This window comes from Nicotiana sylvestris, chromosome 10 (assembly GCF_000393655.2).
Source record: "Nicotiana sylvestris chromosome 10, ASM39365v2, whole genome shotgun sequence".
Lineage (NCBI taxonomy): Eukaryota > Viridiplantae > Streptophyta > Magnoliopsida > Solanales > Solanaceae > Nicotiana > Nicotiana sylvestris.
In genome coordinates this window covers 167,839,981-167,862,143 of record NC_091066.1, presented here as the reverse complement: position 1 = coordinate 167,862,143, position 22,163 = coordinate 167,839,981, and the positions used below count along the sequence as shown (strand labels likewise).

The following is a 22,163-nucleotide window of genomic DNA, read 5'->3' as shown; positions in this document are numbered from 1 at the left end:
AAGTTGAGCGTTTTTCCTGTTAGCCGACATTAGGGCTCCAATCCCTGAGTTGAGCGTTTTTCCTTTAAAGCCAGCATTAGGGCTCCAATCCCTGAGTTGAGCAACTTTCCTTTAGCCAGCATTAGGGCTCCAATCCCTGAGTTGAGCATTTTTACATTTAGCCGACATTAGGGCTCCAATCCCTGAGTTGAGCGTTTTTCCTTTAAAGCCAACATTAGGGCTCCAATCCCTGAGTTGAGCAATTTTCCTTTAGCCAGCATTAGGGCTCCAATCCCTGAGTTGAGCAATTTGCTTTTAGCCGACATTAAGGCTCCAATCCCTAAGTTGAGCGTTTTCCTTTTAGCCAGCATTAGGGCTCCAATCCCTGAGTTGAGCGTTTTTCCTTTAGCCAGCATTAGGGCTCCAACCCCTGAGTTGAGCGATTTGCTTTTAGCCGGCATTAGGGCTCCAATCCCTGAGTCGAGCGTTTTTCCTTTAGCCAGCATTAGGGCTCCAATCCCTGAGTTGAGCAATTTTCTGTAGCCAGCATTAGGGCTTCAATCCCTGAGTTGAGCGTTTTGCTTTTAGCCGACATTAGGGCTCCAATCCCTGAATTGAGCATTTTCCTTTAAGCCAGCATTAGGGCTCCAATCCCTGAATTGAGCAATTTTCATTTAGCCAACATTAGGGCTCCAATCCCTGAGTTGAGCGTTTTTCCTTTAAAGCCAGCATTAGGGCTCCAATCCCTGAGTTGAGCGATTTGCTTTTAGCCGACATTAGGGCTCCAATCCCTGAGTTGAGAATTTTCCATTTAGCCAACATTAGGGCTCCAATCCCTGAGTTGAATATTTTTCCTTTAGCCAGCATTAGGGCTCCAATCCCTGAGTTGAGCGATTTGTTTTTAGCCGACATTAGGGCTCCAATCCCTGAGTTGAGCATTTTTCTTTTAGCCGACATTAGGGCTCCAATCCCTGAGTTGAGCATTTTTCCTTTCAGCCAACATTAGGGCTCCAATCCTTGAGTTGAGCGTTTTTCCTTTTAACCAACATTAGAGCTCCAATCCCTGAGTTGAGCGTTTTTCCTTTTAGCCGACATTAGGGCTCCAATCCCTGAGTCGAGCGTTTTTCCTTTAGCCAGCATTAGGGCTTCAATCCTTGAGTTGAGCAATTTTCTGTAGCCAGTATTAGGGCTCCAATCCTGGAGTTAAGCGTTTTGCTTTTAGCCGACATTAGGGCTCCAATCCCTGAGTAGAGCATTTTCCTTTAAGCCAGCATTAGGGCTCCAATCCCTGAGTTGAGCAACTTTACTTTAGCCAGCATTAGGGCTCCAATCCCTGAGTTGAGCATTTTTTCTTTTAAGCCAGCATTAGGGCTCCAATCCCTGAGTTGAGCAACTTTCCTTTAGCCAACATTAGGGCTCCAACCCCTTGAGCATTTTTCTTTCAACCGACATTAGGGCTCCAATCCCTGAGTTGAGCGTTTTTCCTTTAGCCGACATTAGGGCTCCAATCCCTGAGTTGAGCGTTTTTTCCTTTAGCCAACATTAGGGCTCCAATCCCTGAGTTGAGCAATTTTTCTTTTAGCCAGCATTAGGGCTCCAATCCCTGAGTTGAGCAATTTTTTCTTTAAGCCAGCATTAGGGCTCTAATCCCTGAGTTGCGCATTTTACCTTTTGCGACATTAGGGCTCCAATCCCTGAGTTGCGCTTTGTAGACTAGAGTTTTTCCAATCCCCTCATCAATTCTGTAAATTTTCATGGCAATTAACTCACGAAATTTTTCTAGTGAAACTGGGGAAGAAAATTTCGTTCGTTTGTTTTGTTGTTTCAGCAGGTCTGACCTCGAGGCGCATGGATCGAGATGACCTACGGTTTGAGTCTCAATCCAGAATAAAGAAAAGAAGAAAAAGAACAAAAAGAAGATGTTCCCAAATATTGGAACAAACGAAGGGCAGGCCGCTCAAAAATTTGATCAAATTCCCGAGCTCCGCCAATCCCGTTTCATTCAATACTGCAGAAATAAACAAGCACCTATAACTTGCGAGCATCAAGATTCAGATCGAAGTCTACAAGCAGAATCAGCTAAGACCCAAGATCAAATGGCAAAAGAATTATAGATAGGAATCTTGTAACTAGCGGTTGACAGGCATAAGTAGTTAGTTCAGTTTTCAATTTCCTTTGGTTGTAATAAGGAGGTCGGTAAAGCAGTAGCGGCAACAGCAACAATAGTAACAACAAGCTTTGCAATCCCATGGTAGTCCCAACTACCAAAGTTTCCCGAATTACATTGACCTGATTCCTGTTTAGCCCAGGATATGTAGGAAATCTTTGAAGCAAAGATTCGGTCAAAATCTTTCAAAAATGCGCTTCACACGGAGTAGTCCAACGGGCAAAAATCGCTCATATCTGCTTACTTTATCTTTGCACGAAAACCTCGCATGTTTTCGAACAAAGAGGGGCAGCTGTGAGCACGTGATTTTTGTCTACGCTACAATTGCTCCAAAAGAAATCGAAAAATAAAAACAAATGGTTTTGTTGTAAAATTGTTTTGAAATTTACGTGGCATTTTTGGTAGTTGTTTGTAGTTTTGTCTGTGATTGTTTTAGTTTTGTCAAATAAAAATATAAAAAATATATGTCGCGTGTAAGTTTAGGATATCGTTCTACTATTAGGAATTAATCAAACCATAATTTGGTTTTAAGGAAAAATCACAAAAAATATGCATCTTTTATTCTATTTTTGTTGTCATTGAGTGATTTTATTAAAATGTTTAATGTGTGTGATAATTGTTGTTTAAGTAGTAATTAATATTTGTATAATTTTTATTTTTGATTTTACAACTTAGTTAGGAATTTTGTTTAAATTAGAAATTAAAAGAAGGAAAAGAAAAGAGTTTAAATTGGAGAAAAATCCGGATTTGGGCTCAAATTTGAGACCAAAAATTAGGCCCAAATCATTTCATGACTCAGTCCGTTTCCCTGATCTCTATGGCCTCACCAAACGACGTCGTTTAAGGCCTATCGGATTTGGACCGTTGATCAAACATATCCAACGGTCCAATTCAACTCCCATTTTAAAACCAAACGACATCGTATATGAGTTTCAATCGAAGTCGTCCATCTTGTTCAATCCTACGGTCCCCAACACGCTCATTAGCCCGACCCATTCCCGTCGAAAACCGATCCAGTCCGCTCTGGGACCAAACGTCGTTGTTTCCCCTAAACGAAAGATCCTGTCCGTCAACCACACTTCATCCGACGGTCAGGATCAAACCACCCACCCCATATATAAATCTAAAGCCTACTTCAGCCCCAAACCAAGCACCCCCCCCCTTCTCTCACTGTTCCTTCGTCTCTCTCATTCAGAGACGGACCTAGGTTTAAACCCTAGCCGCCTTAGTCCCCTTCCGTTTGAAACCCGGCGGCATCAACGCCGCCGGCCACCATCTTAACATCCTAGGACCACTCAACCACCCTGAATCTGAATCCACAAACCTTTTTGCTCGAATCAATTCCTAGATTCTCGAATCTTCATTTGAAGATTCGAACCAAACCTCAATCTACACCAACCGACCCCAAATTCACACCAGTTGCTCCCCTGACCTCCCTCATACCCTAATCAACGGTGGTTCCGTTCGAATCTAGGTAGAACCCTTCGAGCCCCAAATCGGTCTGTATGAACCCTAGAACTCAAGATCCTGGGGGTTTGTCCAATTAAAAGAGGAGTTGGGGTCTAATAGACCTCAATCGAGTTGTTCTCAGTTGAGAACATTTCGATTGAAGTCCGTTCGACCTCAAAGAAGTCAAGTCCAGTTCGAGTCTGGGTTTTCTTTGTTCTTAAGCTTTCAAGGTAATTTTTCCTTTCCTTCTGTTCTGTTAGTGATTCTGTTTGTATCTCTTTACGTGTTTAGTTTAGATTATATGATTTTTTTTTTAATTAATTCTGCCTGTCTTCATAAGACTTTTTTATTTGATCCTTCTGTTTGTTTGTTAATTGTACCTGTTGTGAGTTATGTGTTTAACCTGTTCAGAGTCGTCGAATAGTTAGTTCATATAGTTTCCCTGTTATGTCTAAAGTCACTGAAGCCTCATGGTAACCTAGTTTGTCTAGCTTGTTTATCGATTGTTTGCTATCTATTATAGCTCGTATAGTCGATTATATAAATGTCGTTAACTAAAATCATCTGAAAAACTAGAGAAGCATGAGTTTGCTCATGTCAGTGTAATTACTTGCATGTTTCTCTTGTTTGTGCTAAGACCTGATTGATACTGCCTCATTCCTTAGTTTGCATTATCAACTCTTTGTTGATCAAGTTTGGTTTTGAGTTAGTCAGGATTGGTTCCCAATATGACCAACTCATGCCATTTGATTAACACCAGTTCTGTGTTATGATGTGTTTGAACCTAAGTTGAGAATTGGATATAGCTGTAGTAATCTGATAGTTCAACCTGAAATCAGTGTTTAGTGTAAGTTTATATAGACTATAACCTCAAACCTCTAAGCTTAAGGGTAATACAATAAATCACAGGAGTTTCAAGGATATTCTGAGGTTTTAAAGGTTCTGAATTGCTTAAAGGCAAGTGAGCTGACAGTAAGGTACTAAAATATTAATTAAACTAATGAAGTTAATTGACCAATAGTGGGATTGATGATATGTTAAGCACTTTTAGCAGCTGGAAATCAGTAACAACATGGGCTTGATGATAAAAAGTTGAAAATGCACATGAGAATAGTAGTGGAACCTTCTGTACAGTAGGATATCCACTGCATTTTTAAAGTTCAGCAGTTTAAAGTAGAAGAAACCTCATGCCTAGACAACCCTAAGTGGAGATGACAGCCTTTAAGGCTTATTTTAAGCCCTGGGCAGCCTGTCTTTAAAGGGGTTTCTCTTCGTTTCTATAAGGATAAAAAGGAGAGGGGAGATCCCTGGGAAAAAAAAAGTTCAGGGCTTCAAAAACCTCTCTAAAATCTATTTCCCTGGTAATTTGAGCAACAAGAACAATCAGAAAGAGAGGAGAGGGGTTTTAGACAGTTTTCAGCCATCAAAAACCTCCCTAAAAATCGATCTCCCTTTAGTTTTTAGCAACATAAAGAATCAGAAAAGGAGATAGAATAGGGACATCATTTGAGACTTAAAAGAGTTTGTTTTTTTTAAAAGAGTTGACATCCAAAACAACAGAGAGACTCTTCCATTGAATTTTTCTATTCAGTTTCGAGTTTAGTAGTTGAAGTTGACATTCCAATTTGATTTCAATTTGCTGGAACTTCTTCCGAGATCTATTGGTCCAGTTTTTGGTATAATTCAAAGTTCAGTTGAGTCTTTTGGGTGTTGATTTTTTCTTTTGGGTTTACAAATCATTTCGGGTTTTGTTGGAGTGTTGTTTCTGGTTTGGAATTGGTATTGTTGTTGGTTCGTTACTACTGCTGTTGTTGCTGCCATTTCTTTGTTGCTGCTGATTTTTTCTACTTTCTCCTTCTTCTTGTTGTTTCAATATCCAGGTACACATTCGAATTTCACACTGATGTAGCAATAACAATGAGTATGAAATGAAAGAAGCAAAGAATTTTTAATCGCTGGGTTTTGTAACTATAAGTCTTATAAAGTGTTAGTAGATTGTATGATTCTTTAAGGTTGTAAGTCAACGGAAAATGCATGAGGTCATGTACTTAATACTGTGATATGTAGTTTGTTTAGTAGTATACATGATATAGCTATGTAATTAGTGGAATGTACAAGTAGTTAGTATATTGATAATTAGACTTCATCTCCAATCATGTTTTGTACATATAGGGCGGGTGGCTTTTAACCTTGCCGAATGCAACGTAGCTTTAATCTTTTGAGTTTTTAACTTTATCGGACTCCGTTAGGCAGTTTATAGGACAAGGTTTGAATCCCATTAGTAGCATCTTCTAGTAATTAATTCCATTAGTCTCGTTTAAATGAGTTAGTTTAAATTCAACTTGAAGAATGTTTAGCGTGAGTTTAACATTTTATTAATCTTGTATGCAATTTTCTTTATCAACTTAAAAGCATGTTCGCTAATGAAATAAGGCATGAAATAATTCCCCGCCTCATAAATAATTAATCTGATAATTAATAAGAGGCTGGGGCTGGTCAAGCATGTTAATTTAATTAGCGTATATTTTCCTTCATTTTTAGAGACAAACATAATAGAAAAATATAGTCGCTGTAGGTTTACCCTTTCAAAAAATGAGACGAACCTCGCCAAATAAAAAATGCAAATTGCGGGGCCCTCAATAATTGGTCGTAATAAAATACTTAGAATTCGGGATGGATTGTTTAATGAATTTCACTGCCTTCCCCAAAGATAATGCTAGACTCTTTAGGCGCGATTTTAATCAAAATACCTTCTTAAATTCGGGTGCGCATTTATGTGACCCAAATTCAAAATCTCAAAGGAGTCGGAATGTATTAACAACCGCGGGTGCATTGATTGTGACTTGGTTCGAGATGCGTTTTCACGACGTTGCAATTCTATAAAAAATAATAATAATAAAAGTTTTTTTAAACTTAATAAAAGCACATAAGTTATAACATGTATTAAATCAGATATTTAGCCATTATAACAATTTAAGCGACCGTGCTAGAACCACGGGATTCGAGGGTGCCTAACACCTTCCCTCGGGTCAACAGAATTCCTTACTTAGAATTTCTGGTTCGCAGACTTCATTCGGAAAGTCGAAAATTTCCTCAATTTGGGATTCAAGATAAAATCGGTGACTTGGGACACCAAAAACCAACCTTTTCCCAAGTGACGACTCTGAATTAAATAAATAATCTCATTTCGAATATTGTCACTTAAATTGGAAAGACTCCCTCGCGCAGTTTACCTTTTGGGGCGGGCGTGCAAAAAGGAGGTGTGACAAGTGTAAGAGAGAGCCAACAGAACAAATGTGTACTCACAAGACATACCAAAGAAGCTAAAGATAATTACAAAAATAAAAAAGAAAAAAAGAAGAAGCTGAAGATAAGCATCAACGTGGCAACAACAATCACCTGTAGAACACGAAATTACTGGAAAAATATCCTAAAATCTTAGTCAAGTTTCAAGAAGCTGCTGTATTACTGGAAAAGGATAAGGGCCATATCTGCATAATATTATTGCTCATCCCTACGTGGCAAATGACAAGACAAGGAACACACCTCTGATCACCACGTGGCAATGAAATATAATACACTTCCTTTTGCATATAATAAGACAGATGGTTGGAGAAGAATACATATAAGACAGATGGTTCGAGAAGAATACATATACTATATATGAGTAAATATAAATAATTATAAGGAGGAGATATTGTTGAGGTGATATTGAGTAAATAATAAAAATGGAAGAAGGTGGAAGAAGTAATGTTACAGAGGAAAAAAAGAAGAAAGTGATGGTAGCAATAGACGAAAGTGAGTGCAGTTTCTATGCATTAGAATGGACACTTAACAATCTTTACAATTCTTTACTGAATTCAGAGATTGTGTTATTCACTGGCCAGCCTATTGCTGATTATAGCTATATCTATGCTTCATCTTTTGGTGTTACCTGTAAGTAATTTATTAATTAAATTTTCTTTTTTTTTTCTTTATTAAGATGATTAATTTTATGTTCTTTTCCTCTTTTTCGTTTGATTTTGATTTTGCATATGGTTGCTTGCAGCACCAGAACTAATAACAAGTATACAAGAAAATCAAAGGAAAGTAACTAATGCTCTGCTGAAGAAAGCTAAGGATGTTTGTGGTCAACATGGGGTATTGTCTTGTAGTTTTACTTGCATTGTTCAGACTATAGTAAAAGTAGAATATTTAACTGATACACACTAATGATGTAACTTTTAAATTTTGATCAACTTATTGCAGCATGTTTTACCTTACTAATCCCAATTTTTTCTAGATAGTTATGTGCACCGTCAAACCTCTCTATAGCATCTTATTTGTTCCGGACATTTTTTGGCTTGTCCCGAATATTTTTTGGTTGTTATACCGTAGTCTTCTTATAAAGATTATATATATATTATAACGTAATATTGACTCCAAAAAACGTTTGAAGGGGAATCTTGGAGCAATGGTAAAGTTGTCTCCATGTGACCGATAGATAACGGGTTTGAGTCGTGGAAGCAGTCATTAATGCCTGCATTAGGATAAGTTGTCTACATGATAACCTTGGAGTGTTAGGCTTTTCCTCGAACCCTGCATTCCTGCGTGAAATAAAGGATGTTTTATTATCGGATTGCGGACAGACATGCTCAGGAAAACATCCTATACTTGGTATAAGTGAGCACAAGAGTTTGTAATGAATGCTTTTATTAGTACTTGAAATAAGCTTTATTCCTCCTAGCCATTTTACCACTTCCCACTTCTTATTTTGGGTATGCCACTCCGCGAGCAAGGAGTGCCACGCACGAGCGGAGCAAAAAGAAAGCAAGGGAATTCTTCTCTTTTTTTGGGAGAAATCCTTTGATTGCTTATTGAATCTTTATGTATCGGACCGCCTGCCGATGCTTTATGTATCGGACTGCGGACTCCCCTTTATTGTTGTAAAGTTTTACTGTAGTTATTATTTTAAGTAGCCTTGAAGTTAAACTTCAGAATAAGAACTGGTATACTACAACATGACCACTAGAGGAAAATAGGGAGAAAGGGGAAAAGACTAGAGTGGTGAGGGGCGGAGCTAGGATTTGAAGTTTATGGGTTCTGAACTTGGCATCGAACCCATAGCATATTTTAGTTACTGGGTTGAGCATCTAAATCTGGGTCTGGATCAATACCAGCAAAAATATCTCTAAACAAGGTTCTAGTACCATGCCACATGTGTCCGAAGAAGAAGAGCAAAGCAAACGAAGCATGCCCAAAAGTAAACCAACCCCTTGGACTGCTGCGAAAAACACTATTAGCGGGGTACTTTTCTTTGATTTTTTCTGGTTCATACTGCTTAATTCCCCTTTTCTCTACTTTCTCTTTTGTGCAGATCTCTCTCTATCCTTTGTAGAGCCCCATCTTTGCTTTCTCTTAAAATCTTATTGTCGTGGAAGACCCTTTTTATATGTGCTGCCTTGACGAAGGGATCAAAGGTTGCGCTTGCGATAATCCGAAGGTTGTGCAAGACCCCTTCAACCTTGTCCGCATGTTAGCTTGCTTGTACTATCGCTCGCCTGTCTGACCTGCTTTCTGGCTAGCTTCTTTATGCCAAGCGCTACCCTAACCCTGCTAGTGCTACATCTTGCTAACATCGTCTGAATAGCCTTGCAAGCGCTACATCTATATGGCAAGCCCACGTTGCCTTCGTCTCCCATTGGAGTCGCCTTCTTCATATGGCAAGCGCTATCCGTCGCTTGCATTATATTGTCTGACGATAACCTTGCCTTAACACAAATTTAATAGATTTTCTAATACGAATACAAGCTTTACCCAAAAGCTATCAGGTTAGGTCGAACCTGTAAAATACCCTACATCCGTCCTGATAGTGGTGCTTGTTATTCAAGTATATACGCAAGCTTAAGTAATGCAAAATTGATATGTGCAGATAGTTGCAGAGACAATGACACAAGTGGGAGATCCAAAGGAAACTATATGTGAAGCAGCTGAGAAGGTTCATGTAAATTTGCTTGTCTTAGGTAGCCATAACAAGGGTGCTATACAAAGGTCAGTTTTGAATTTGCTGCATTTCAGACTCTGTACATGTTAAAAATGTATAAGATTTGGCTTTATTGAGTCTTGACAAAATATTTATTTTATTTTGTAAATAGAGAAATAATGTTGTTTTTCTTCTTAAACATATGTAAAACAGGGCATTTTTGGGAAGTGTTAGCAACTACTGTGTTCACAATGCCAAGTGTCCGGTTCTTGTTGTGAGGAGGACCTCATGAAAGGAGCAGGGGCGGAGCTAGAAGGAAATAACTATTAGATATGTCCGAAATCCCATATTTGTGCTATGAAATTCATGAAATATGTATAAATTTTAAATTTAGAGACTAGTTTTTAGCTCTTTCAGTCGTTATTTCAGAAGTTAGAATTCATAAACTTTAAATTTAAGTCGTTATTTCAGAACTTAGAATTCATAGAGTTTAAATTTGTCGCCTTATGAAGGTTGTGTAATGTCTTTATATGTTTGCTCTTGTGAAGGACCATTTGTTATTGTGTGATCCTGTATTAAATAAATCATTATATATAGTATGAAAAAGATTTGTCTCAATTAGCAAAATCAATCTAATTAATATTTGAACTGTCCCATCAGAAGGCATATAAAAATAGATTCGAGACCATAGAATTTTTCAATTACGTTCTGATGGATAGATTCAAATAACTGCTCTTATTATTATTCACTTCTATTATTAATGTTTTAAAAGAATGCTTAAAAAGCTAATATGAACAATTATTTCATTTTAGATGGAACATATAGGACATAAGGAGTAAGTTTTGGTGGTGTTTGCAATAATTTTGGGCAGGAAAATAAAATTGCAATTACATAAACATTGTAGGTTGTAATTCTATTTATCCCTTGATTTTTTCCTCCTGATCTATTATACGTGATTCGAGGGATTTAGCGGCGTATTTCTCGAACGTAGAATGATATACATTTTCATGGGATGTATTTGATGTCTATGAAATTATGTCTATCTGGCCGCATCTTGATCTCTTTATGAATATCCCATGAGTTTATGGGATTTTTGAGATGATCTCCATTTTTGAGATATTTTTTAAAGGATTATATAACCCTTTTTATAAGAGTGACCTAAGGTTTTGGTAGAGTAGCCTCCAAGCAACACTGACAGACTCCTAGAATTTCAAGAGGTCTTGTAGTATTTTGAATTTAGGATTTAACTCGATCCATTAAGATTTCGATGTCTATACCTTTTAAGGGTCCCCATCGTTGAAGGATATGTGATAACATGGTGAAACATCTTCCAATTTCTCAGCATCCTTCATTAGAGATAAAACACCATGGTCGCCTTATGCAGTAACATGATACGAAGAACCCACACTTTCTTCGTCTTCATCACGTTCTTTAGTGTAGACCACAGTGTATGGCTTCACCTTCAGTACTTCATCACACGAAACCATGACTTTTGTTTGTCGCTTTATTCTAGAAGGAACCAAACTTTGAAAATCTTTAGCGATCTTGTGAATTTTGGGTGAAACGGGTGTTCTTGTATTTCGATAATTTCTCTGGAACTTATTCCCCTTCTTTAATGGACCCAATCTCTCAAATACGCAAGTTCTCACAGTTGATTTTCCAAGTCAATCAAAGACAGAAGGCCTATTAGAAGCAGCATATTCGCCTTCTACACTGATATAATTGCTACTCGTCCTTCTTATTGAGATGCGCACTGGTGATTGTTACTTGTATCCCAGACCTTCACGTGGTTGCCTCATTGTAGCTTCTGATGGGAGATTTCCTAACTTTGACGGCTCATTGAGATTGTATCCAGCTTTTGCAAATAGCTTGTAAGCGTTAGGATCAAAACCTTTATCTGTTCGCTTTGTAGGGAGTGCCATATTCTGCAAACGATTTTGGGCTACAAACCCTGCAAGCGGCCCCGAGGACAACTTTACTGCCTCAATTCGTTTAATTGGAAGAGTTAACTCCCTTAGCGTCTTGGTTTGGAGATTATATGATTCGCCCTCATCTTTCTTCCTTTTAGGGACATATTGGAGCGCGAGACTTACTTTTTTTCCATAAGACGCAATACCCCCTTTATAAGATTTATTCACGTTGGCGGGTACCTCATCAGTAACAGTTTTGGCTTTACCAATAGTCACCTCAGCTCTTTTAGTTATGGGTTCGTCATTCTTGCTTTCCATGCCATCATCAACTTTTATCTCCTTCACAATATGGTTCTTCAAGTAGAACTTTGCATCGGCGAAGTGTGACTCAGCCTCGGTAAATGGCTCATCATCAACAACTATCTTCTTCTCGACTTCACCCTCATAGTATTTCAAACACTGATGGTAGGTAGATGGAACCACTTTGTTATCATGTATCCAAGGCCTTCCAAGCAAGACGTTGTATGAAGTCTTTGCATCGGTCACATGTAGACATGAACTTGATTGCATATCTTCAATGGTGATTTTCAGTCTGATCGCGCCTATGGCTCTTTGCCCCCCTTAGTTGAATCCTTGGATCATCACACGACTTTCTGAGAGTTCGTTCATGGGAATACCAAATTCTTTCACAGTGCAAATTGGTAAAATGTTCACTGAGGATCCTCCATCAACCAAAATTCGATTTACCTTTTCATCACGCATATAGCCAATCAGATACAATGGGTGGTTATGAAGAGTATTACCTAGAAGAAGGTCGTCATTTGTGAACGTGAATTTTTCCTCACAAGCATCAACTTCTTGAGGAGTGGAGTCGATGAGCTTTTCCAAAGATGGTGCCAACAGTAGGACATTACTCTTTTCTTCCCCTTTACCAGCATTGCAACAAGAGGCCTCAATACCCTCATGGGAAATCTTCGTGCGGAACCAACTTGGTAAGAATTCCTCCAAGGTCACTAGATGTCGTTACTTTTGAGGATGGTGCACCTCCATTTTTGCTTTCTTCAAATATTTAACTGGATTCCATCTCCTTGGTCTTTTCACCATCATCTTCCTTGTTGGTTGTTCTACTGATTCTTTTCGTGGGCTCCTTTTGTGGTGCCTACGACAAGTCACCAACGTCCAACCTTCATCATCATCAGGTTGATCATCTTCAACTTTGTTGTTCACCAGTAATTCTTCATTTTTGATTCCTTTTAAACTACATAACTCATCTAGACTAAATGAGCCAAAGGTGATAGAGACTTGGTTCGCGCTTGATTTCTCATCTTCAAGCACGATCTTCTTTTCACAGGCCAAGTCCATAACTTTGTCCGTAAACACAAAGCACTTCTCCAGAGGGTGGCTTATATGTTGGTGATATTTGCAGTAATTTGGTTCATTCGTTTTCCCAGCTTCATTTGGTCGTTTCATCTCCGGAAGCTCAATGAGATTTAAATCGAGGAGTTCTTCGAAAATGGTTGGCACATCAGAATCCAAGAATGGGTACTCTTTCTCTTGCATTTCTTTTAGAGTCAACTTTCCATTTAGCTTATCTTGAAAAGAAGTGGATTTCATACTTTGCTTCTTGCTCACCTTCGTCGTGAACTTCATAGGTGATGTGTTGACATTCATAGCTTCTTTGCTTTCAAACTTGCGTACGAACTTGCCCCACTTCCTGACTTCTTGCTTGTCATTCCCTTTGCGAGGTTCATAGATGGGTAGCCTTTCATTTCCAGCGGAGGCCATGCTCAATTCCATGTTATGGGCACGACTTGCAAGTTCTTCAAATGTGACAGGCTTGATACCTTGCAAGATATAGCGCAATCCCCCTTGGATGCACATCTCTATGCTTGAAGCTTCACTAAGCTTGTCTTTGTTGGTGAGGCTTGCATTCCTCCAACAATTTATAAAGTCGATAACTGGTTCCCACTTTCGTTGACGAGTATTTGTAAGTTCTATCATACTCACAGTATGTCTCGTACTATAAAAGCGATTGAGTAACTCTTGCTCTAGTTGATCCCAGCAATCGATAGATCCAGCTTTGAGGTCTGTGTACCAATCAAAAGCATTTCCTTTTAGCGAGCGGACAAACTGCTTGATAAGGTAATATCCATAAGTCCCAGCATTGTTGCACGTCTCCACGAAGTGCGCCACATGTTGCTTTGGGTTACTTTTACCATCAAACTGTTGAAACTTTGGAGGTTGATTGCCAGCAGGCATCTTCAACATATCGACCCTTGCAGTGTACGACTTTGCATATGTAAGGGAGGATTTGGAAGCAACTTCATATTTTTTCTTAATGGTTCCTTCAATGAACTCCTTCAGTTGATCGATTGGAATCATCCCTTTAGATGAGACAGGGATAGCCTTAGTGGATGCTACTTGTCTTGGGGGAGAGTCACTCTCTAGAACTTCTGGGAGCTTTCCAGATGCATGGGTGGATTCTTCTTCCATCAAGATTCCCTCCCTGTCTATTAGCTTGTCAATTCTAGCCTCTTGATTTTGCATGCATTTGGTCAAGCCAGCGATTGCTTCCGTCAAGTTTGCGAACTGCTCCTCCATAGATGAAGTGTTTGTCACCATGGCTTGCATGATTGTCGTGGACGACGGAGAGTAGCATGGATTTTCACACATATTGATCCTTGATTGCTCACACTATGTGGTTTAAGTGGGGAGGATCTATCACTTGAAGCATCATCATCTTCCTTCACAACAGAGTGCTTGGATTGGGAGAGGTCGAGCAGAGCAAGAGTTTTCTTGATCTTTTCAGCAATATCGCTTCCTCCTTCAGATGCGTTTGTGGAAGATCTTGCTCCTTTTGAGGATGAAAATCTGAAAACAGGGGTTGACGCGGACGGCACTTGGGGTGCTTGTTGTTCTAAAGAGCTTGCTTTGCTCCTCGTAACTGGTCTGAAGCTTCCGAAGGTAACATCCATATTTGACATGTCTTTGATCTCTTAGTGAATATTTCAAGAGTTTCATGGAATTTTTAAGATCTCATATTTGATCTCTTTGCGCATATTCCGAGAGTTTATGGAATTGCTGAGATCGTCTTTGAAAGACATATGTAGCCTTATTTATAGGCATAAATTAGGGTTTGGGTGGATTAGCCACCAAGAAACCCTAATAGACTCCTAAGATTTCAAGAGCCTTGTAGTATCTTTAATTTAGAATTTGGCTTGATCCGTTAAAATTTCAATGTCTACAAATGCTCCCTACTTCAAGGTTTGTCGGGGTGTAGGCTTGCCGAAATTTTAAGACGAGACTTGAAGTATTTTACAATCAAAACAAATGGTTTTGAAACTTGGAGTTTTCGATTTACAGGAGTAAGAGATGAACGGCAGAACTGGTCCCACTGGGCGTGCCAATTTGTTTGCAATAACTTTGGGCAGAAAAATAAAACTGCAATCAGAAACAACTAGAAAGAAAAAAGGATTTTATTGATAAATATTGCATGTTGCAACTCTATTTATCCCTTGATTCTTCTCTCCTGATTATTTCCGTGATTCGAGGGCTAGAACAGCGTGTTTCTCGAACGTAGGAGGATGCAAACCTTCATGGGATGTATTTGATCTCCATGAAATTATGTTTATCTGGCCGTATCTTGATCTCTTTGTGAATATCCCATGAGTTTATGGGATTTTTGAGATGATCTCCATTTTTGAGATATTTTTTAAAGGATTATATAACCTTTTTTATAAGAGTGACCTAGGGTTTTTGAAGGGTAGCCTCCAAGCAACACTGACAGACTCCTAGAATTTCAAGAGGTCTTGTAGTATCTTGAATTTAGGATTTAACTCAATCCATTAAGATTTTGATGTCTACAAATGCGCCCTACTTCAAGGTTTGTCGGGGTGTAGCCTTGGCGAAACTTGAAGACGAGACTTGAAATACCTGATCATCATAATAGAAAATTTTGAAGCTTGTAGTTTCGATTTGCAGGAGAAAGAGATGAAGGGCAAAACTAGTCCCACTGGGCGTGCCAATTTGTTTGCAATAACTTTGGGCAGAAAAATAAAACTGCAATCACAAACAACTAGACAGAAAAAAGGATCTTATTGATAAACATTGCAGGTTGCAACTCTATTTATCCATTGATTCTTCCCTCCTGTTTTGTTCTACGTGATTCGAGGGTCTTAGCGGCGTATTTCTCGAACGTAGAATGATATGCATCTCCTTGATGTATTTGATGATCAAGAAGCATGTAGCAGCACTTCGTTTGGATCTTGAATGTTGCTAGAAATTTGAGCAAGACATATTTGACATGTCTTTGATCTCTTAGTGAATATTTCAAAAGTTTCATGGAATTTTGGAGATCTCATATTTGATCTCTTTGTGCATATTCCGAGAGTTTATGAAATTGCTGAGATCGTCTTTGAAAGACATATGTAGCCTTATTTATAGGCATAAATTAGGGTTTGAGTGGATTAGCCACCAAGAAACCCTAATAGACTCCTAGGATTTTAAGAGTCTTGTAGTATCTTTAATTTAGAATTTGGTTTGATCCCTTAAACTTTCGATGTCTACAGGTGGATAACGTTATCCGGTATCTATATTTGTTGGAAATACCTTGCGTGAAATTGATTGAGATGAGGGTAAAATTCGCGCAAAATTGATTGAAATATGCGTAAACTGATTCGGACACCACAATTATAAAAAAAATATAAGGTAAATTTTATGCGAAATTAATTGAGATATGCGTAAACTGTATTGGTTGGAAATACCTTGCGTGAAATTGATTGAGACGAGGGTGAATTTCGTGTGAAATAGATTCGGATACCACAATTATAAAAAATGATAGGGTAAATTTCGTGCGAAATTAATTGAGATATGCGTAAACCGATTCAGACACCACAATTATAAAAACGGAGTATAGAAATGCCACTCCAATGCTCATATATGATATAACATTATCAACTCTTATGTCTTAATTATGTGTTTTGTAAATGCTGTTAACTTGAGCAAATATGATTAACTAAAGATATTAAGTAAAAAAGGCATAATAATAAAGCATGAATAATTTCCTTTTTATTTTTCTCTCTTTTAGGTACATGTAATTCCAAAGACAAAATTAATAAGCTTTGTAACGCTTGTCCATAATGGCAAAGAAAGCTAGCATAAAACATTTAACCATAAAATTTCCATTTAGATATTATTTCTTGCCTTTGATTGTCTTAATATTATTTCTTAAACAATATTCCTAAACCAAATAAAGTATATAATAATCTCCTATACTCATTCAACAATATCCTTTTCTGTAATAACCGTTACTTTTATTACTCCAATGATTATCATAATTCTATTTTGGAAAGTATCATAATTCAACAATATTCATTCTATTTCAGTTCAATCCATGATTTAATAAAAATAAAAATAAATCAATTTTTTTGGCTTGTACACTATAAACTTTCTATTAGAAGGTGTTTTCTAGCTATAAATAACCGAACTTATTACATGCATAGGACTTAAGTATTTATTTTCTTTTTTTTTTCTTAGCAAAATACAGGGAAAATGGGGAAGGTATTTCCTCGAAAGTTTTAATATAATTTTCTTGAAAATTTTACAACATTTTAGAGTAGTTATCTCAATATTATTTGCAATTTCTTTGGTACTAATTAAAGAAAAATGAAAATTGCAGGGAAAACAGCAAATGAATCAACAAGAAAACAACAAAGAATGCAACAATGGCAATAAAATGGAAGAGAAGAAGAGCACAAATGAAGAAAATAAGAATAATTCAAAAGGGGTTACTATCATATTGGGTGTTTATATTCATTGTCAAGGTTGTAAAGAAGAAGTGCTTAAATCCCTTAGAGGCTTTGATGGTATAGTTTTTTCCAACCATTTTATTTTAGAACATTTCTTTTATAGTGTTTCATTCAGTTTGTGCGCACCTATATTAGTCTATTCGTTACCTCTTAGCCGTATACATATTGAGTAACTCTATCCACGAATGCTTAGGAAGAAAGATTTAAGCAGTTTGAGAGAAATCGCGTAGAATTTTTTTTGTCTCTATTGAAATTTAAACTTTGACTTTTTATGAATTTTCTCACATTTATTGACCGTTAAACGGCACCCTTAAGTGCATAATTCATGTTTTATTATTAGGGTACAGTCATGCATTCAAAGAATGTGAGCCTTGACGTAACTAGTAAAGTTGTTGCCATGTGACCAGGAGGTCACGGGTTTGAGCCGTGGAAATAGCATCTTGTGCATGCAGAAATGTAGGGTAAGGCTGCATACAATAGACCCTTGTGGTCCGATCCTTTCCAAGACCTTGCCCATAGCGGAAGCTTCATGCATCGGGCTACCTTTTTTTTTATAGGAATTTTTATCTCCTATAGCAAAGGTTAACACCTTATTTATTTTAAATAAATATCATTTAAAAAAATTATATTCTACAGATACCTTTTAAGATTTATAGCAAAATATTTAATTTTGGTTACCTCCTAGTCCTAAGCCACTAAATACGCTAATCAGTTACACTATTTTCTTTCTCTCTCTACTTTGATATATCTCATTCTCTTTCCCCATCCCATTAAAATTTTCGATCTCCTCCTCCTTCCACCGAATTTATGCAAAGCCCACTTTAAAAATTACTCCGGCTCCCGCATCCAACGACTGCAACGGCATATTCCTACAGCTAGAAAACCCAGGGAATCGATGTTTTTCGTATTGTTAGAATTAAGAGAAACTTAATAAGTATTTAAGGTTGAAACGTTGGCACATGAAGATCTGCTAGTGATGAGAAAAGATACGTGCAATCAAGTACAAACGCTTACTTCCTTTTCTTCCTTTTCGTAAATTATCCCTCAATAACATTTTGATGAACTAACTTGACTCCTACTGAGTTCAAGAAAATTTCTATTATGATGTAGAGGCCTCGTGAATATCGTCCCTGCCAATTGAAAAAATTTGAGATAGGATGTTGTAGGATGATTTTCTGTTAATATATGTCAATGTATTTTATATGTCAATGTATTTTCATGTATTTCATTGTATTCATTGTCTTTTTTTTCATTGTAATTCAATGTATCTTGTTGTATTTCATATATTTTATTGTATTCACTGTCGTTTTTTCTCATTATATTTCAATGTATCCCGGTGTATTCTATGTATTTCATTGTATTCACTGTCTCGCTATATGTCATGAATGTATTCATAAGTTTTTTTTAATTATTATAATTTATGTATTTAGATGTATTATATAATTTCTCTGAAGATTGCTATGTTTTTGGGGTATTTTTCAGTTGAGAATCTTTTTTATAACTGAAAATACAAAATTTGTGTATTATAATTGAGTTTGTTGAGTTATATTAGGAGTCTATTATGTTAACTGATTCACTTTCTCTTTTAAAAACAGTGTAATCCCCTATTTCACGCCGTGAATACAGTCGAATACAATAATTTGTCCAGTTGTAATCCCATGTTTCACTCCATGAATACAGTCGAATACACTCGAATAAAACAATTGATTAGCTGGACTTCCCTGATTCACGTCTATTTTTGCTACTGTATTCATGAATACAATAACTTAAATACATCAAATGCATCTTATAACCACATAAAAGGTATCTATAATCCGTAATATAGCAAATGGTATCTATAGATGACTAATTACTACTAAAAGATAGTGTTTTATGAAAATTTACCTTTTTTTATAGTCATGCATTGAAAATAGGATGTAGACTACATATTCTTATTATATCTTGAATTTTTTTATTATATATTCAATCTTTTGGAGTATAATATAATGTTTTTCTCTCTCAAATTTATGTGATAACTTTTTTTCATCTCTCAAATTTAGGTGTGGAGGAGATTGAGGTTGATGAAAAGAACCACAAGGTGGTGGTAAAAGGAAAAAAGGCAGATCCTTTGAAGATGGCAGAGAGACTGAGAAAGAAGAGTGGTAAACATGTGGAATTAATATCTCCAATAATTCCACCTAAGAAGAAAGAAGAGAAGAAAGAAATAAAGCAAGAGGTGTAATTACACATTATATAATTTTTTTAATTAAACATATTTTTTCACGCCATTCTCTTATTGTTTTTTATTAATACTTAATAATAAAGTTATTTTCATTTTTCAATTCTAATAACTAAAATCTTTATCATTTTTTTTCCATTCACTAATTTATGTTTTGTTCATTTTTCTTGAAATGCAGCCTAAGGTGGTTGAAGTAATTCTGAAATTATATTTACACTGTGAAGGATGTGCCAAAGATGTCAAGCAATGTATTCACAAAATGCCAGGTATATTATCCCTCATAATTATACATGTTGATATAGCAGATCACAACTTGGTCGGGACTGAGGCGTAGTTGTTGTCGTAGAAAATATAATTGTTTAAATTAATTCTTCCTCTTTTCCTTTTTGTGCATTATTTACATTGAATTAGCATTATTTCCCAATTTTTTAGAATTGAAGATTGAATCAAAATACTCCAGTTTTCTAAATAATTTTCCAGCATACTAGTTTACAAGAAGGCCTTTTGGAAAGTCTCACTGGCATCCTAATTATTTAAATGGAAATTTATGATCTTAAAAAAGAGTAGATTGCAACATGATAAGAGAAACTCTCACTCTTAATTTTAAGGCACAATACTTAAACAGGCCCTCAAACTTGGCCTCAGCTGGCAAGTACGCCCTTCAACTTTGGGTGTGCACAAGTAGGCACCTCAACTTGTCTCCATTTTGTCAGTTGAACACTCCAACTTACAAAATGATCATCTAGACACCTCCAAAATTTATGTGCCACGTCAGCATCAGAGGCGGATCTAGGGTTTAAACCCTATGAGTTCAACTTTTAAAAAATTTAGCATTGAACCCGTTATATTTTAAAGTTATGGGTTCATCTTTACTATTTTTGTAACTTTAATTAATTTTTACATATAAATTTTTACTCCTTGTCGAAAGTTATGGGTTCAATTGAACCCACCGAGTATATGCTACATCCGCCCCTGGTCAGCATTTGTGTTTACGTGTTCAACTATACACAAGTTGAGGTGCCTACTTGTTCACATCCAAAGTTGGAGGGCATACTTGCCCACTAGAATTAGCTACGAACGTCGTCGCTAAATCGTCGTAGCTAGCAGAATTTCTTAATAATCAGTCGCTAATCTATCGCTAAATGAGTTAGCGATTGATTTTTCATTTTAGCGCTATAGAATTTGTCCAGTCGCTAAAACCAGACTTTTTAGTAGTTATTATGCCTAATTTAAACACAAAGCAATTGATCATTAGATCTATGATACTGACCGTATAAAGATTCAATGTAGTTTAGCTTATTATAGCAAGTTTGCTATTATATGAGGTTACAAATTAATGCTTATCATAGAGATTTATATGTAATTATCATATGAGTAGCTTGGTCGGTGAATATCCTTTACACTACGTTATTATGTTTGACTAAAAAATTTATCGTTTTTGTGGAGAGACTTGCCTGGAATTATCTATGAGTGGCTTTGCTGTGTGAATATCATTTACGCAGTGTCGTTATGTTGGTCTACATGTTGTTCATTACGCTTATTTTCTTAATATTTTGTTGTTGTTACTGTTTGTTGCTACTGTTTTTTTTCATCTTCTTTGAGCTGGGAGTTTATCGGAAACAACCTCTCTACCCTCAAGGTAGGGGGTAAGGTCTGTATACACACTATCATGTGACCCCACTTGTAGGATTATACTGGATTTTTTGTTGTTGTTATTGTTGTTGTGTCGTTATGTTTGACTTAAAATCTTGTTATTTTCTGTGGTTGATGAATGAGTAGGAGTTCAAACTGTGGATCCAGAGATGAAGAACAACCTTGTGAAAGTTAAAGGATCAATGGATCCTCAAAAATTGGTAGAATTCATCAGCAAAAGAGCAGGGAAACATGCTGAGATTGTCAAGTCCAGTAAAATAGACAAAGAACAGAAAAATGAAAAGCCAGAATCTGATAAAAATAAGGCTTCTGATATTAAAAAAGATTGCTCCTGTAAGCATGAATATCCTTATCCACCTCAGCTTGTTTATGCCCCTCAGCTTTTTAGTGATGAGAATCCTAATTCTTGCTCCATCTTTTGATCTTGTATGAACTTGTGATGAAGTTTCACACCATTTTACGCTGAGTTTAACTTATACGGTCAAACCTCTCAATATAAGTCTCATTTGTTAAGATATTTTCTGACTGTTATAGTGAAGTATTGTTATAGATGACATATATTATAACATAACATAAAATCGATTAAAAAAAAACTTACTTTTATAGTGAATGATTGTTATATAGTGATGCTGATATACAGAGGTTTTATTGGATATACCGACAGTGTCAGGTCGTTCAAATGATATTTACGAGTAATCTTTCATATAAGTTTGATACTTACTACAACTATTATGTCTTTATGCCAGCGGAGCTGGGATCGGTTAAATGAATCTTCACCATCTATATCGCTCTATTTTCTACAATTTCTAGTGGCGTATAAGTCTTCCATGAGAACAAAAAGCTCCTAGCAAGCATTGGAGCTAAAGTAAACATACCAACATGACTAAAACTTATAATCCTAACTAATTGGCGTCGCCTTATAAACAACAAAGGATACTTACTCCTAAAGGAAAAGAAAAAAAGAAACTTATAACAGATCAGGTAGCGGAATTTTCAAGTTCTATAAGACTGAACTCTG

At 36.8% G+C, this 22,163-nt stretch overlaps 3 protein-coding genes across 3 annotated transcripts; 2 read left to right on the top strand and 1 right to left on the bottom strand.

Annotated features, from left to right (window-relative positions):
- Positions 1-7,217: 7,217 nt before the first annotated feature.
- On the top strand, positions 7,218-9,957 carry LOC104239054 (universal stress protein A-like protein). The gene is made up of 4 exons (XM_009793584.2): positions 7,218-7,531; positions 7,644-7,735; positions 9,507-9,625; positions 9,771-9,957. The coding sequence occupies exons 1-4, from the start codon at positions 7,324-7,326 to the stop codon at positions 9,847-9,849; spliced, it is 498 nt and encodes a 165-aa protein (XP_009791886.1). The 5' UTR covers positions 7,218-7,323; the 3' UTR covers positions 9,850-9,957.
- Positions 9,958-12,088: 2,131 nt separating this feature from the next.
- Positions 12,089-14,014, bottom strand: LOC138880239 (uncharacterized). Its single transcript, XM_070159917.1, has 4 exons — positions 13,889-14,014; positions 13,084-13,597; positions 12,652-12,972; positions 12,089-12,393 (listed from the first exon to the last, which is right to left on the bottom strand). The coding sequence occupies exons 1-4, from the start codon at positions 14,012-14,014 to the stop codon at positions 12,089-12,091; spliced, it is 1,266 nt and encodes a 421-aa protein (XP_070016018.1).
- Positions 14,015-14,087: 73 nt separating this feature from the next.
- Positions 14,088-21,567, top strand: LOC104239053 (heavy metal-associated isoprenylated plant protein 8-like). The gene is made up of 7 exons (XM_009793583.2): positions 14,088-14,119; positions 14,176-14,431; positions 17,003-17,026; positions 17,145-17,331; positions 19,314-19,489; positions 19,671-19,758; positions 21,272-21,567. The coding sequence occupies exons 1-7, from the start codon at positions 14,088-14,090 to the stop codon at positions 21,565-21,567; spliced, it is 1,059 nt and encodes a 352-aa protein (XP_009791885.2).
- The last annotated feature ends 596 nt before the right edge of the window (positions 21,568-22,163 follow it).